This window comes from Electrona antarctica (genome assembly GCF_951216825.1).
Source record: "Electrona antarctica genome assembly, chromosome: 2".
NCBI lineage: Eukaryota > Metazoa > Chordata > Actinopteri > Myctophiformes > Myctophidae > Electrona > Electrona antarctica.
Genome location: NC_136807.1, coordinates 46,957,849 through 46,973,735, shown reverse-complemented (window position 1 = coordinate 46,973,735; position 15,887 = coordinate 46,957,849). Strand labels below are relative to the sequence as shown.

General features: G+C 40.6%; 1 protein-coding gene across 1 annotated transcript; it reads left to right on the top strand.

Annotated features, from left to right (window-relative positions):
* Positions 1 to 217: 217 nt before the first annotated feature.
* On the top strand, positions 218 to 12,658 carry LOC306933554 (low-density lipoprotein receptor-related protein 1B-like; the record flags this gene model as incomplete). The annotated part of the gene is made up of 7 exons (XM_079515816.1): positions 218 to 338; positions 8,994 to 9,026; positions 9,336 to 9,421; positions 9,544 to 9,672; positions 11,502 to 11,689; positions 12,103 to 12,219; positions 12,610 to 12,658. Exons 1-7 carry the CDS (start codon positions 296 to 298, stop codon positions 12,656 to 12,658), a joined length of 645 nt encoding a protein of 214 aa, XP_079371942.1. The 5' UTR covers positions 218 to 295.
* Between the last annotated feature and the right edge of the window lie 3,229 nt (positions 12,659 to 15,887).

Here is a 15,887-nt window from a genome sequence, read left to right as displayed (position 1 = left end):
ATCCCAGCCAGGACCAGTCGGTGCAGATCGGTGAAGTTCAGAGAGTGTTGACCAGAATCCCAGCCAGGACCAGTCGGTGCAGATCGGTGAAGTTCAGAGAGTGTTGACCAGAATCCCAGCCAGGACCAGTCGGTGCAGATCGGTGAAGTTCAGAGAGTGTTGACCAGAATCCCAGCGAGGACCAGTCGGTGCAGATCGGTGAAGTTCAGAGAGTGTTGACCAGAATCCCAGCCAGGACCAGTCGGTGCAGATCGGTGAAGTTCCAGTTGAGAATCCAGTGTGAGAGAATCCAGACATGGATGAGACAGTGATAGTGTTCCTCCTGCTTTGGAGCTCAGGTAAACACTCTGTTAGAATGGCACTTGTTGCTTGATGTGGATGTGAAATGACACTGAAATCCATGATGTATTACTATTAGTACAGCTATGAGAACCATGACCTATTAGTACGGCTATAAGAGAACCATGACGCTTTAACACATTTAGTACTGCTGTTTGCTTTACATGCACTGTGTGTGTGTGTGTGTGTGTGTGTGTGTGTGTGTGTGTGTGTGTGTGTGTGTGTGTGTGTGTGTGTGTGTGTGTGTGTGTGTGTGTGTGTGTGTGTGTGTGTGTGTGTGTGTGTGTGTGTGTGTGTGTGTGTGTGTGTGTGTGTGTGTGTGTGTGTGTGTGTGTGTGTGTGTGAGACATGGCGTGATGTTGTGCCGTATCCTATTTTGGAGGTTTTTCTGCTTGTATTGATAGTCCACAGTGTAGAGAGAGCACTCAGTCTGGGCCCATTTATGGGTCGCAGACCCGAGTAAATATAATGTTTTGTTTCCTAAATTTCATTTTTTTTAATTATTATTCCAAAACAACTTTCCCACAAAAGAATCCCCCACAATTCACACATTTCCATGAATGAAAAACAAATTCAAAGATGTTTTTCAAAAGTAGTGACAATAGCCGATCTACAAGCTCACAACGTGGCGAGAAGCGATGAGTTGTGAGCTTGTAGATCTGCTATTTTCACTAGTTCGGGTCCCGGGCAAACGCCAAATTTCTCTTTTGGGTCACGAGCTAAAATGTTTGTGGAACCACTGATGCAGAGAGACAGGAAACAGAGTCAGAGTGACATGCAGCAAAGGTTCTCCAGGCTGGGGAATTGAACCGGGGACTCAATGCCAGGCATAGAGCACATGGTACACCAATACTCTTTCTTCATTCTGAGCACATGTATGGCCAATCCAGGTCCACCTGTTTATTGATTATACTGTGCATGTTGTCTTGTTGGGTGATGATGTTGAGGAGGTTATTGTTTGAGATGGTCTTGGGACAGAATATACGCAGGATTTTGCACAGGCATGATGTGTGGAAAGTGCATAATTTATGGATGTTGTTTTCTGTGGTTAATTTCCAGCATTCTGGACCGTATACAGTAGTAGTGTTGATAGTGTATACGCAGCTTTGGTAGATCCGGAGTTTTGTTTTGGTGCTCTATTGATTTGATTTCCAGATTTGCTTAACGGGATACTTCTGATTTTTTTAATGAAATACTTGCCATTAATATAGTGGTTGCAACTGTATTAATTGATTGCCCGGGTCCCATGGTGGGAGTTCTTCTCTGGTTTTGGTGAAATATTAAGTAGTTCCAGTAATTTTGTGGGGGGCACAGGGGGCCACGCATTAAATGTAAATTAATCCACAAAACTCATTTGCATTGTTCTAACATATTAGTGCAACTTTCGCTAATTTTTGGCCCCTCTATCACACGGAACTATGTTTTTTGTGTCCATATACGCCCAAAAAAATAGTTCCATGTGAAAGAGGGGTCAAAGTTGAACGAAAGTTGCGCTAATATTTTAGAAATAGGTCAACAATACAATTGATGCTAGTTTTGTGAATTAATATACTTTTACTGCGTGGCCCCATGCAGTGCCCCCCACAAAATGACCGGAACTACTTAATATTGACCAAAACCAGAGCAGAACTCCCACCACGGGACTCGGGCAATCAATTAATACAGTTGTAACCACTATATTAATGGCAAGTATTTCATACAGCTTAAGTTAAACAAAATCTGAACTATCTCTTCAAGTGTTATGAAGTTTGTGTAGAGGCAAACTGACTGTGAAAAGTGGACTGGTTAAGTAACCAAATGACATGTGTGGGCAATCAATTGGCTGAGGCAGAGGCTGGGAGTTCTACAGCTGAGGGGACTTAGGCTCATTAGGTCCACTGGCAGAGCCCGACCAGCAGTGTGTTTTTTGGCAGCAAATTTAGATTTTAGTTTTATAGTCATAGTCTCTTCAATAGCTTTCATTTAGTTTAGTCACATTTTAGTCACCTGGAATGTTTTAGTGTTAGTCTAGCTTTAGTCGACTAAATATCATAATATTTTAGTCGACTAAATCTACAGTTGATTTAGTCGACTAAAATGTATTTTGGCGGGCATTGATGCCGTCGTAATGACTCACAACGCGTCACGCTGCGACGTGTTGTGAGCTTGTATAGATCTGCTATTTTCAGCATGCAACCAAGTGTAAAATGACTTATACTGGATCTCCACTATAGTCCCTTCCTAACATTTTAGTCTAGTTTTTATTTGTCAACGAAATTGTCAGTATATTTAGTCTCAGTTTTAGTCATCATAGCTTAGTTTTCATTTAGTTTTCGTCAGTGAAAAAAGGGTTGCCGACGAACATTTTTCGTCTTGGCTTTAGTCGACGAAATCAACACTGCCGACCAGAGCCTTTTGTGGCGTTTCTGGACAACAGTGTATCCCACGGAGGAAGTGGCCCCCTGTGGGGGTGTGGAACGTGTGTCAAATTTGAAGTCGGTGGGGCAAACGGTCCTCGCGTTACGTGGATTAGAGACGTACACACATGTACACACGTGCACACACACAGTCACGTAATGTACTGTACGTGCACACGTACAGAGACGTGGTGCATTTATAGTAGGATATTGTTACATATACCATATTGAACATCTTATTTATTGAATCCATCCATTTCTCCATAGTGGTGTGTATACGGCTCACGTCACACACGCACACACACACACACACACACACATGGCTCTGAGGCTTGTGGAGGTCCGTGAAGTTGGCACCCCGTGATTTTCCATATGACGAAAAAAAAAATGGTATCATTCTTCAGTGCTGCATTTGTGCTGAATTGTGCCGTAAATTTCATAATTTGTGCTGGTATCATTTGTGATATAATTGAAGTTATAGGTCGTGAGCTTTGCAGAGTTTGCACCCCCAATTATTTTGCTTCAAAACGCACCAAAATTGTCTCCTTTTTAGTGCTCCATTTGGTCTAATTTGGCTTGTGGTGGAGCGGGTGGAGGGGGAGGTATAGTGGGCAGAGGGAGGGGGAGGGTGGGTGGGTTGGTGCAAGCTGCTGATTAGTTTTCTGTGGGTGGCAGTGGGGTTGAGACACAAACAGGTGATTTATATATACTCCATCGTACGACAGCTGTTGTGTTGGGTTCTGAAAATATAAGCTGGCCTCTCAGTCTCAACGGAGGTTCCCTAAACTGACCACAAGTGGTCTGACTACAAGAGAAAGGCCTATAACAACTATTGCTCTGTCTAAGATGTTATAGGCAGTTTGTCTGTGTGGAGGAGAAGGTTCTATAATGTATATACATTGTTATACATTTGTTTCCCTGTAAATTAATATTCATTTGTGGGTTAAAGAATTAACATGTGTACTGTAAAGACATGAGTTCCTTCCCTTGTAGTAGTATACTAGGCTGACTTCCAAGTATGAGAAAACATTCCAAGGCACTCCGCTCCTAAAATCCTTTATTTGAGTCATGGCGTTTAGCTTGGCAACGCAACAAAAATGACCAACACATTTTGTATTGACCTTATTTATTATGGGGAAGCATTGGAACCTGATGAAGGCTCTTGAGCCTTGTTTGTTTTTTCTTGTTTTTTTTTTTTTTTAACTTTGCCAAGTTAAAAGCCATGAATCAAATAAATTATTTTAAATACTCAACCTTAGTTGAAATGTTTCTTAAAGGACCACTTCACCACTTTTCAACCTATCTTCATATAATATAGGTCTTCACTAATAATTATGATAAAATGGCACCATTTTTTCCTACTCGGTCTGTGTCTCATAGGAGGGCTGTGGGCAGTTCCGAAACCCGTCCACCAGTGACATCATCAATGGGGAATCCAAATAGAAACTGCAGGCTTTCTAGTCCTGAAAAGTTGCAATGCGAAAATGGAAGCCATCGTTCTCATGATAATACAAATCTGAACATTTATGTAAAGAAATATTGTTTTAAAAAAATCTGCCTAACGATGATGTCACTGGTGGACGGGTTTCTGAATTGCCTCCTATTGCCTCCCTGAGTGGAAAAAATTGTGCCATTTTATCATGATTATTAGTGAAGACCTATTATATGAAGATAGGTTGAAAAGTGGTGAAGTGGTCCTTTAAGTTCACCTGTTTTCTCATACTTGGATGACAGTGTGCAGGGGAAGGAGCTTAAAGGGTTAGTTCAGATTTTTGGACGTAAAGCTGTATAGGAAATACATGCCATTAATGTAGTGGTTTGCAAAGGTATTCATTGATTGCCTGAGTCCTGTGGTGGGAAGTCTGGCCTGGTTTTGGTGAATATTAAGTAGTTCTGGTCATTTGTTTGTGGTTTGGGCGCCTCGCATTAAAAATAAATGAATCCACAAAACTAGCATAATTTGTATTGTTGATCAATTTCTACCATATAGTGCACATTTCATTCAACTTGGAATCCTCTGTCACGTGGAAATATGTTTTGTGTCCATTATCACCACGCCAGCAGCAGCACAAAACCATAGTTCCATGTATGTGACAGAGAGGTCAATGTTGAACTAAATTGGCGCTATATGGTAGAAATAGATCAACAATACAAATGACGCTAGTTTTGTGGATTAATTTATTTTTGATGCGTGACCGCCAGCTGACTGGAACTACTTATAGGAGAATACCATGCTAGAAGGCTTTCTTACCTTTATTTGTAGTTGTTACGTCCCCACCAAAGAGGTCCAGGTGTTATTTTGTGCAAAATGTGTACATTATTGGCTATTTCCCCTCAACGGGGCGTTGGGTTTTTGTGCTAATTCGCATTAATTTCCATCAAAATAAGTAGTGTGCCGCTTGGGATACTATTTACGAAGAGAGGATATATTTAAAAAAATGATTTTTGAGCGATGGAAATAAGCGAATTAGCACAACACCCCAATTCAATTCAATTCAATTCAATTCAATTCAATTCAATTCAATTCAATTCAATTCAATTCAATTCAATTCAATTCAATTCAATTCAATTCAATTCAATTAGGGCATATAAAGGTAAGAAAGCCTTCTAGTATGAAATTATCCTTTAATATTCACCAAAACCAGAGCAGAACTCCGGCCACGGGACTCAGCTCAGGGAATCAATTCATACCTTTGCAACCACTATATTAGTGAGGCAAGTATTTCCTACAGCTTTAAGTCCAGAAATCTGAAGCAACACTTTGAATGTGTTATACCTACAGTATACTGTTGAACCCTCTCCAATGAGCACCTGTTTTCAGTCACGGAGCCATGCAGCGGTTCCTCTTTACTCTGTTCAACATTACAATGTGTGTGTGTGTGTAGCGTGCGTGCGTGCGTGCGTGCGTGCGTGCGTGCGTGCGTACCAGCAGTCACGTCTTGTGTTGCTGTGTGCAAAGTTCAATGGCCCGTTTTGATGATTGTAACAACTCAATGAATCTGTGTGTCCTTCCGTGACCTGTTGTAACCTTTGAGCTGTGATGATGAAGAAGATGATACCTTGGCTCTCTGTGATATTATGATCAATGCTGATCACTTTATGATGTTGGTCAGCTCCATTCATTTGGCAAAATGACGCACTATACGCATGCAGCCTGCAGCTCAGGCCTGTGTGTGTGTGCGTGTGCGTGCGTGCGTGTGCGTGCCCGTGTGCGTGTGGGTGTGTGTGTGCGTGCGTGTGCTTTGAGCTGCATTTCATATCATGAAAGGTGCTATAGGGCAAGCTACAAATATTGTGTGCTATTAGTGCTATTAATTAATTGACATTATTGTATTAATGCATGTGTTTACACATATATAAAACATGAATTTATATAATGTAGTCATTATTTAATTTATTAGGGTTAATATAGTTACATTGAACCATCATGCCCGGCATGGCAGACAGGTGTGTGTGTACGCCATACATGCAATAGTGTATTGAATTATGCTCACTGTGAGAGCTACGTATGTACGGTTCATATTGTCATCATCATGAACACCATGGAAATTGTTTGTTTTGTTGTGATGCTCATGGTTGAAACTATATAGGTCTCAGTGCGTGAATTGAGATTACAGCGCCACATGCCTCTCAAAGGTTTTTTATTTCAGGGACCCCGGCCCATAACTCTGAGAGCGTATACACATGCAACCAAATGGACCGGTTGGGTTCCATTTGTACACTCTCAGAGCTACTGATCCGTAAGGGCCCATTGTGGTTCCAACTATAATGGCTGGGTGTGGCTGTGATCGCTCATCTGTTGAACATCTCCATCCATTTATTTATTGAATCAATAGAGATAGAGACATTGTTGGGTTCTGAGAATACCGTATATGTGATCGCTTCTGACCGAGGCTGTCATTGATTTTTATTTTTTATTTTTTTTCATGTCATGTGAAGGCAGGGAATCATATAGCTTCAAATTGACATATTATATTGCTGTTCAGTTTGGCCCACCAGTTTTGGAGATATGGTTTATAGAGTAATGTTTTGCAGAAAACAGGCTTGAAAGGTCACTTCTGTGGTCTCTAACATTACACCTAGCTACATGTTTAAGCACTTATTTAATATTTACATGTCGATTTAAGCTCTGACATTCATTTCAGACATGCTCTAGTATGTGAAGAGTCTGCCTGTGCTAATAACTCATTTTGCATAATAAGCAGTTTTTCTGCTCTCCTGAACAGTTAGTCTAGCCACCATGACTGTCTAGGTATCAAAAAGAGTCATATAAGCTCACTCAGTGAGTATGGATGCCACACACACGTTGCATCCATGACGCGTTGTGAGCTTGTAGGTCTGCTATTATCAGCCTGCGACACCCATTGAACAACAAAGCATATATTACACTTAAGGTAGTGTATGTGATTTTTCTCTGGTTAAAATAAGTGTTAAATAGCTCTATATTCTGATGGTACTCATTGCTACAGAATGGTTATTCACTACCTGGAGTCTCCATGTTGTCTCTCCAGCTGTACCAACTCGCTCATTGCAGTGAATCTATGAAATGGAGTCCTTCTGTGACCCGTTGTACCTCTGAGCTGTGATGAGTAGCCTACAGAAGATGATACAGTTCTCAGTTCAGTTCAGTTTATTTATTTTGGTCATTAAAAACAGATTCATACAGTGCCTGCTTTGTTTTTTGCAAAATAAACATTGACCAAAAAGGTGTAGGCTGAAGCCTAAGCTTATTGTGCCTACCCTTCTTTTCATAGGTGAAATAATACAACAAAGCAAACAAAAAAAACACAACAAAAGAAGAAAAAAACAAAACAAAGAAAGACAGGACGAAACAGTCAACAGGAACAAAGACAGAACAGAAAAGAACAAAAACAAAAAAACAAAACAAAAAAACTAAACAAAGAAAACAAAACAAAACATCATATCAATGTTCTATGTATCTACTATATTTGATCTATACAATTTGTATTTATTTATTTATTGTACTACAATGTTTTTGTTCGTCATACCTTGGCTCTCTGTGATATTATGATCACTTTATGCTCTACCTTTCATGTTGGTCTGAAAAAGTCTGTGCCACAACACTATTCACATGCAGCCTACAGCTCAGGCCTGTGTGTGTGTGTGTGCACTGTGCAGCGTGCGCGCGCGTGTGTATGTGTGGCACACGTGTGTGGGCGTGCGTGTGTGTGTGTGTGCGTGCGTGCGTACGTGTGTGCGCGCACGTGCTTGCGTGTGTGATTGTGGGTTATTATTATCATTATTGTTATTATTAATATTAAGATTCATATTCATATTCATATTCATATTAGAATGAGTTCAGCTCCTCCTGGTCAGTCCATGAATTCATTGTTCATAATGTGAACAGTGTGATATATATTTGTTTAATAGACTTTTATTATGTTCTGGTCCGCCTTCTAATGCATTAGAAACAATACTAATGATTGTCTACTGGTCAAACGTACTTGCTGACCCCTGGACTCTGTATTTCTACGGACTGCACTGTGACCTGTACTAATTGTATAATTTTTTTTCTGACACTGTTTGTGAGATGCGAAAATACCTTTCACTGTACTGTACTGTACTGTACTGTACTGTACTGTACTGTACTGTACTGTACTGTACTGTACTGTACTGTACTGTACTGTACTGTACTGTACTGTACTTGTAGCCTACTGTACATTGACAATACTCCTATTTTAGAGCCGAATAAAAGTCGGTTCGGCTCTGTAGAGCTCTGTAGTGTCTGACGAGCCGAAATCATTTCGGCACTACAGCGGTAAAATAGGAGTATGAATCGGCCCTAACACATCCATGTGGACTGGCAGAGTAAAGTTGAGTCTTACACACACACACACAAACACAAACACATGCACACGCACACGCACATGCACGCACACACATAGTGCCACAGCATATCCATGTGGCAGAGTAAACAGGCACTAATTCTCTTTCAGGAAGTTGCTCTTCCTGGTTTGTGCTCTGAAGCTCTGTACGTGTGACCAAATCACAAAATGCGAGCCAACCTGTTAATTTACAACAAACTATTGCTTGCCAGCCATTTTCATTTCATGTGAGCTCCGATAGAAATCGTAGTTACTCATTCCCATCCTGGTGGGGCAAATAAATTAATAGCAGCGAAGAGGAGAACCAAAGGACATCTTTCACGTGTATTTCAACAGATAAACCACAAATACCGTACAACCAACCAGCTGTTGTTACACTGAAGCTAATTTAGTTTGTTATGTTTCTCCACAGCTCTCCATGCTACACCATCACATGACACCACAGGTAAGAGTGTGTGTGTGTGTGTGTGTGTGTGTGTGTGTGTGTGTGTGTGTGTGTGTGTGTGTGTGTGTGTGTGTGTGTGTGTGTGTGTGTGTGTGTGTGTGTGTGTGTGTGTGTGTGTGCGCGTGTGCGCGCACACGCGCGTGTGTGTGTTTGGTTGGGTGTGGGACTGTGCATGGCTGCGTACGTGCGTGTCTGTCTGTCTGTCTGTCTGTCTGTCTGTCTGTCTGTCTGTCTGTTTGTCTTGCTTTAGGGTTTGTGTATTTCTAAAAGTAGACCAACTCAAGTGTAATGTCTCACTTTGTTATCCAGAGGTGGAGCCCTTCCTCATCTTAGCCAACAGAGACAACCTGATGAGGATCAGCTTGAACGGCTCCAGCTCCACAGAGCTCAAACAGGTGAAAACCATTGGACATAATTAACAACACATGTAATCCTATACAATATTCTACACACACTGCTTTTGACATGCTGGAATGTATTCCAGTCTGAGACTAACACAACTGCTGTGGTGTGACAGGACTTGAAGACTGCAGTGTCTCTGGACTTTGACTATCAGCAGCAGCAGATCTACTGGATAGAGGTGACACAACGGACCCCCTGGTGCAGCATGATCAGTGTCATGAACATCAACGGGAGTGACGTCCAGGTCAGTGTGACAACGACAACTATGAGGATGAATGAAGGATACTTTGTATGTATTGTATTGTTGTATTTATAGTACTCAGAGTACTTATAATAGCCAGTTGGACAGTAACAAGTTACTTGTTTTATATTACTGTAATATTATTATTTAACCCAGCAATGAGTACTGTAAGGAATTATTTAACCAAAAACATGTAATGTGTAAAAAAAATTGCACATTACATATTACTCAGAGTAAACAGTGTTGTTGGCTGCCTTTTGAAAACATTTAGTTTAAAAGGTCAAGAGAGATTGAACTGCTGTATTTTATCTACTGTACACAATGTGGAATATGCAGCAGAAAAAGATGAAAGACAATCTTTGTTTTATATTATTCAGTTTGACTCAGTTTGATTCAGTTTTAAAGGAGCTGGCTAAACAGATTGTTTTGTTGTACATTTTCTTTGCAGGAGGTCGGGGGTTAATATGTAATATAATATGTAATATATTACTCTTGATTCCAAGTAATACGTAATATAACATTAATGCTTTTTAAAGCAGTAATATGTAATTAGTAATATATATTGGCCAACACTGATAATTGAAAATCTCTAAGCTGTGTGGAACTGAGAACTCAACTGCTACAATTCCAAGTGCTTCTCAGGGTGGGATGTCTCCAGTTCAAATATGATTCATTTTGGGGGTCTCCAGTTCAAATATGATTCATTTTGGGGGTCTCCAGTTCAAATATGATTAATTTTGGGGGTCTCCAGTTCAAATATGATTCATTTTGGGGGTCTCCAGTTCAAATATGATTCATTTTTGGGGTCTCCATATCAAATATAATTCCAACTGAACAGTTTGAGAACCACTGAGTTAGTGACAGTGTACACACGCACACGCACACGCACACACACATGCACGCAAACACACACACACACGCACGCACACACGCACGCACGCACGCACGCACGCACGCACACACGCACACACGCACACACACACACACACACACTAGTGTTGATTTTGACAGCAAATTTTGATTTTTGTTTAGTCATAATCACAATTTCAAAGACTATGACTAAACTAAAATCAAAAATTGCAGAATTTTACATTAATCATTAACATTTGACATTAATTAATTAAATAAGACCTTTCTACAAGTTTCTACAAATGACTTCTAAATCATGCTGAAAAACCTATTTTGCAGTGGTTCTCAAAATGTTTTCAAGTCAAGGACCCACAGAATTATCTGTATTTGGCCGCGGACCCACCATCAGAAAATATGTTGTTCCAGGGACACCCCCAGAAGCAAATATTTGAGTTGAAAACGTTTGCTGTGAAAGCATATACTGTATATTCAAAGATTTGTGCCACATTTTCACAATTAAAAAAAAAATAGCAAGCTCGTACAAGAGTGCCACGCTACGAGCTTGTAGATCTGCACTATTTTTCAACAACTGGTTTAAAATAATGATATATTTGGCGACACAGATGCAACTTTTTGATAAAACTTAATTTAGTTTAAGTCATATTTTAGTCATCTGAAATGTGTTATTGTTTGTCTAGTTTTTGTTGAATAAAGATTTTAGTCAACTAAATGTACAGATTGTTAATGCATTCAGTCTTAGTTTTACACACACACACACACACACACACACACACACACACACACACACACACACACACACACACACACACACACACACACACACACACACACACACACACACACACACACACACACACGTACCCCATGCAGCCCACACTTTGACAAGTTGCTCTAACTATCATAATGTAAGAATGAAGGCGTGGTGAGTATATATTCAGAGTGCATATATGGTTCATTGACAGGTCATTCACAACACGTCGACCATCACACCACGGGGTCTGGCTGTTGATTGGATAGGAGGAAACCTATACTGGACTGACCCTGTTCATAACACCATAGGGGTGTCCAAACTAAACGGGTCGTACCCAACAGTCCTGCTCAACACTGACCTGGCCATGCCAGGGGCCATAGCTGTGGATGTACGCTACGGGTAAGAACACTGTGGTGACATCATGAACCACACACTGAATTTATCAACCATCCTGTGAATAGGGCTGTCACGTTTACACTTTTAAGTTGATGATTAATTGTCACACAAATAATTGCTATTAACGATTTAATTGTGTTTTTGGCATTGAACATTAAAACATATGAATCAAATGTAATTTCAGATTGCCTTGAAGGCTTCGTAATCAAAAATTGCACAGGACAGATTATGACAATAAATATGCAAAGACATATACTATTTAATAGTATATACTTTCAAAAAGAAAGTTAAATTAATACAGATACATTTAAACACACACACACACACACACACACACACACACACACACACACACACACACACACACACACACACACACACACACACCTGACCCTGACACAGTGTCTCCCTGACAGATACTTGTACTGGTCAGACATAAGTGACAACAACCCCCACATAGGGAGGATGGGGATGGACGGCACCAACAGGACAGTCATCGTGAAGGAGAAGATCTCCAGTCCCATAGGCCTGACGTTAGACTACATCAATGATCACATATACTGGACCAACAATAGGAAATACATTGATTTTGCCAACCTGGATGGAACCAACAGACAGACAGGTGCACAACACACACACACGCACACACGCGCGCACACACACACACACACACACACACACACACACACACACACACACACACACACACACACACACACACACACACACACACACACACACACACACACACACACACACACACACACACACACACACACACACACACACACACACACACACACACACACATTGTTCACTTTGTTATACTCTAATGTATGTTAAAGCAGTATTTGTAGTACTTTATTCATGCATGCATTTATTACAGTCTGACTCTTTTTATTTGGGGTTCTGTGTGTCTGTAGTTGTGAGTCAGGACAACATCTGGAGATTCTGGACTATTACTGTGTTTGAGGATCACATCTACTGGATAGACTGGAGCTCCATCTACAGAGCCAACAAGACTCATGGTATCAACAGGACCACAATCATCAGCGAGCTGAACGATCCATATGAAATCCACATCTACCACCCCTCTAGACAACCTGAGGGTCTGTACCACCTGCTGTAACACTCTCATTATTACTCTTCATTATGTTTCATGACTTTTATTTCTTCTGTATTGTTGAATTAATTGATATGTTTTGAAAAGTGTTAAACAACCTGGTGTTGAATACAGGTGTTCCTTAATGATTGCTTTACTTACACACATCGGTGTGTCTCTTACAACAGGTTTTATAAAGCACTGTTTTAACATATAGGTGTGTTGCATGTTTTCTCCACCCTGCAGTGTCTGGTCATCCATGTCAGACCAACAATGGAGGCTGCAGTCACCTGTGTCTGCTCTCACCTGGAGGAGGCTACAACTGTTCCTGTCCCACCGACTCCTACTTGTCAGATGACGACAAGCAGTGCATGTCCAACTGCACTGCCAGCCAGGTGATTCACCTCAGCTTCACTTGTGTTACTCTGTATGACTTTATCCATTAAAGGAGAATTCCGCATGCTGGAAGGCTTTCTTATACCTTTATTTGTAGTTGTTACGTCCCCACCAAAGAGGTCCAGGTGTTATTTTGTGCAAAAGCGCATTATTGGCTATTTCCACTAATGAATATGCCCTCAATGAATTGCATTGAATTGCATTGAATTGAATGGGGCTATGGGTTGAATTGCATTGAATTGAATGGGGCTATGGGGTGTTTTGCTAATTCGCTTATTTCCATCATTTCCATCGCTCAAAAATCAACTTGACTACTTATTTCGATGGAAATAAGCGAATTAGCACAAAACCCCAACCCCCATTGAGGGCTTATGGTAGGGGAAATAGCCAATCTGGTCCTCAGTCCTAAATGGGTTACATGTCTTTGATACATTACTGATTATTATGGACCTGAACCTCTGTCTCCCCCTTCAGTTTGTTTGTCAGAAAGACACGTGCATTCCATTGTCGTGGAGATGTGACTGTGAGGACGAACACGCTGACTGCCGTGAGTAGAGACTGAACCATTACCTCAGTAGTCATGCTTTATTATCACTGTTTATGTATTCTAAAAACACTGATAAATGCTTTATCACAATAATAATAACACAGTATGAATGCATTATAATCTGCTTATAATGCAGTATTATTAAAGCTATAGTAAGCTAAAGCTTACTAAAGCTAAAGTACAAATAACAATAATCACAACATAAATAATTTTATATTGACTCTTAAGGTGAACTTTTATGATGGTGAATGGTGCATTTATATAGCGCCTTTATTGAAAGTGCTTAACAATGTGCGTTACACATTCACCCATCCACACACTGATAGCAGAGGAAACCATGCAACTTGGGAGCAGTTCGGGCGGTATTGCGCTATTCCGACGCAGTAAAGAAATAAGCAATGAATAAAGTATTCAATCAATCAAAGAAGACTACAGTGAGATATCAAGAGCACTGGGCGTCAACACAGTGAATGTTTCAGTGTGATCGTCCTCCTCTTTCTTACACATCCTAATGAAATTAAAGAATACATTTAAAAAGTAGCATAAGTGGGTGTAGCTTTTATTTATTTACCTGACACCTGCAGGATCACTCATGCTGTGTCCATGGTAACGATAGGTCTGCAGTTCCTGACGACAGGGCCCTGAAAATGACACACATATTATCATCACTGATCATTTTAGATGACATTCATCGTGTCTCCCAGGCAGTGTTGATTTCGTTGACTAATACTAAAACTAAAAATGTTCGTCGACTAGCTTTTTCCACTGACGAAAACTACATGGAAACTAAATGAAAACTAAGCTACGATGACTAAATATATTGACAATTTCGTCAACAAATAAAAACTAGACTAAAATGCTAGGAAGGGACTAGTGGACAAGAGATCCACTATAAGTCATTTTGAAATTAGTTGCATGCTGAAAATAGCCGATCTACAAGCTAACAATGCGTCGCGCTGCGACGCGTTGTGGGCTTGTAGATCCGCTATTTTTGTGTTCAGTGTCTTGCTCAAGGACACTTGGACAATAACACAGGGAGAGCCCGGGATCGAACCGGGAACCTTCCTATTCCAAAGCAGCTGCTTTGCCTCCTGGGCCAGTGCTGTCCTGCTAATGACTATACTGAACACACCTGTTTATTTTACTGCTGTCCTGCTAATGACTATACTGAACACACCTGTTTATTTTACTGCTGCCCTGCTAATGACTATACTGAACACACCTGTTCATTTAACTGCTGCTAATGCCCTCACAGTACATACCTGTACTGACAGACAGACATGTTATATCCATCCATCTTCAATAACACTTCCAACAGAGATTTCCAGACTTCATTTCCAGTGTATCGTTAGAGTGAAACTAATTCATTCATTATTTTCCCCCTCAGCTCTCCAACTAAAACCAACTCACAACTCAACAGGTGAACACAATTTAAACTGATTTTTATATTGTATTGTCCAAGGTATTGTAATGAATGTAATCCGTTTTTACTGCTTATTACTCTGTGCAGAGTCCGAAGATGTCAGGTTGGTGGGAGGAACCAGTAGCTGTACTGGTATACTGGAGATGAAACACCAGGGAGAGTGGAGACCGGTGTTGGCTTGGTTTGACTGGAACAGGATGTCATCATCTGTAGTGTGTAGACAGTTGGATTGTGGATCTGCTCTTTCAACAGAATTTGCTTCTAGTTCTACACGTCAACCAGGATGGGTGATTCCATCTTCCTGTGTTGGCTCTGAGTCTTCACTGATGGAGTGTGGACCAGTAAAGTCGTATAATTCCACTCTTACACTGAAGCTCAACTGTTCAGGTAAAAGCAGTAAACAGTATATGCATCAACAATGTAAAAGTTGTGTTATCATCAACATGCTATTTAAAATATGCCTTTCCTCTTCATGTGAAGTCCACAATTAAATAATACAGAGCAATTTACATGTGTGATCGGAATACACTAAGTAAGCATGAATTGTAGTCAACAAATCACACAAGTAGAAACAAGTGTAGAGGGAACCCTGTAGTGCCTAAAAGCTACTAGGATACATTTCACTGCTTGTACTTGTATACGTTAGTTCCAGCAGAACCTTCAAAATAAGGGTTTCACTGAAAAACGCTGGCAGTTAGGGAAGAATTAATGAATACCTGACAAGGGATGTGTT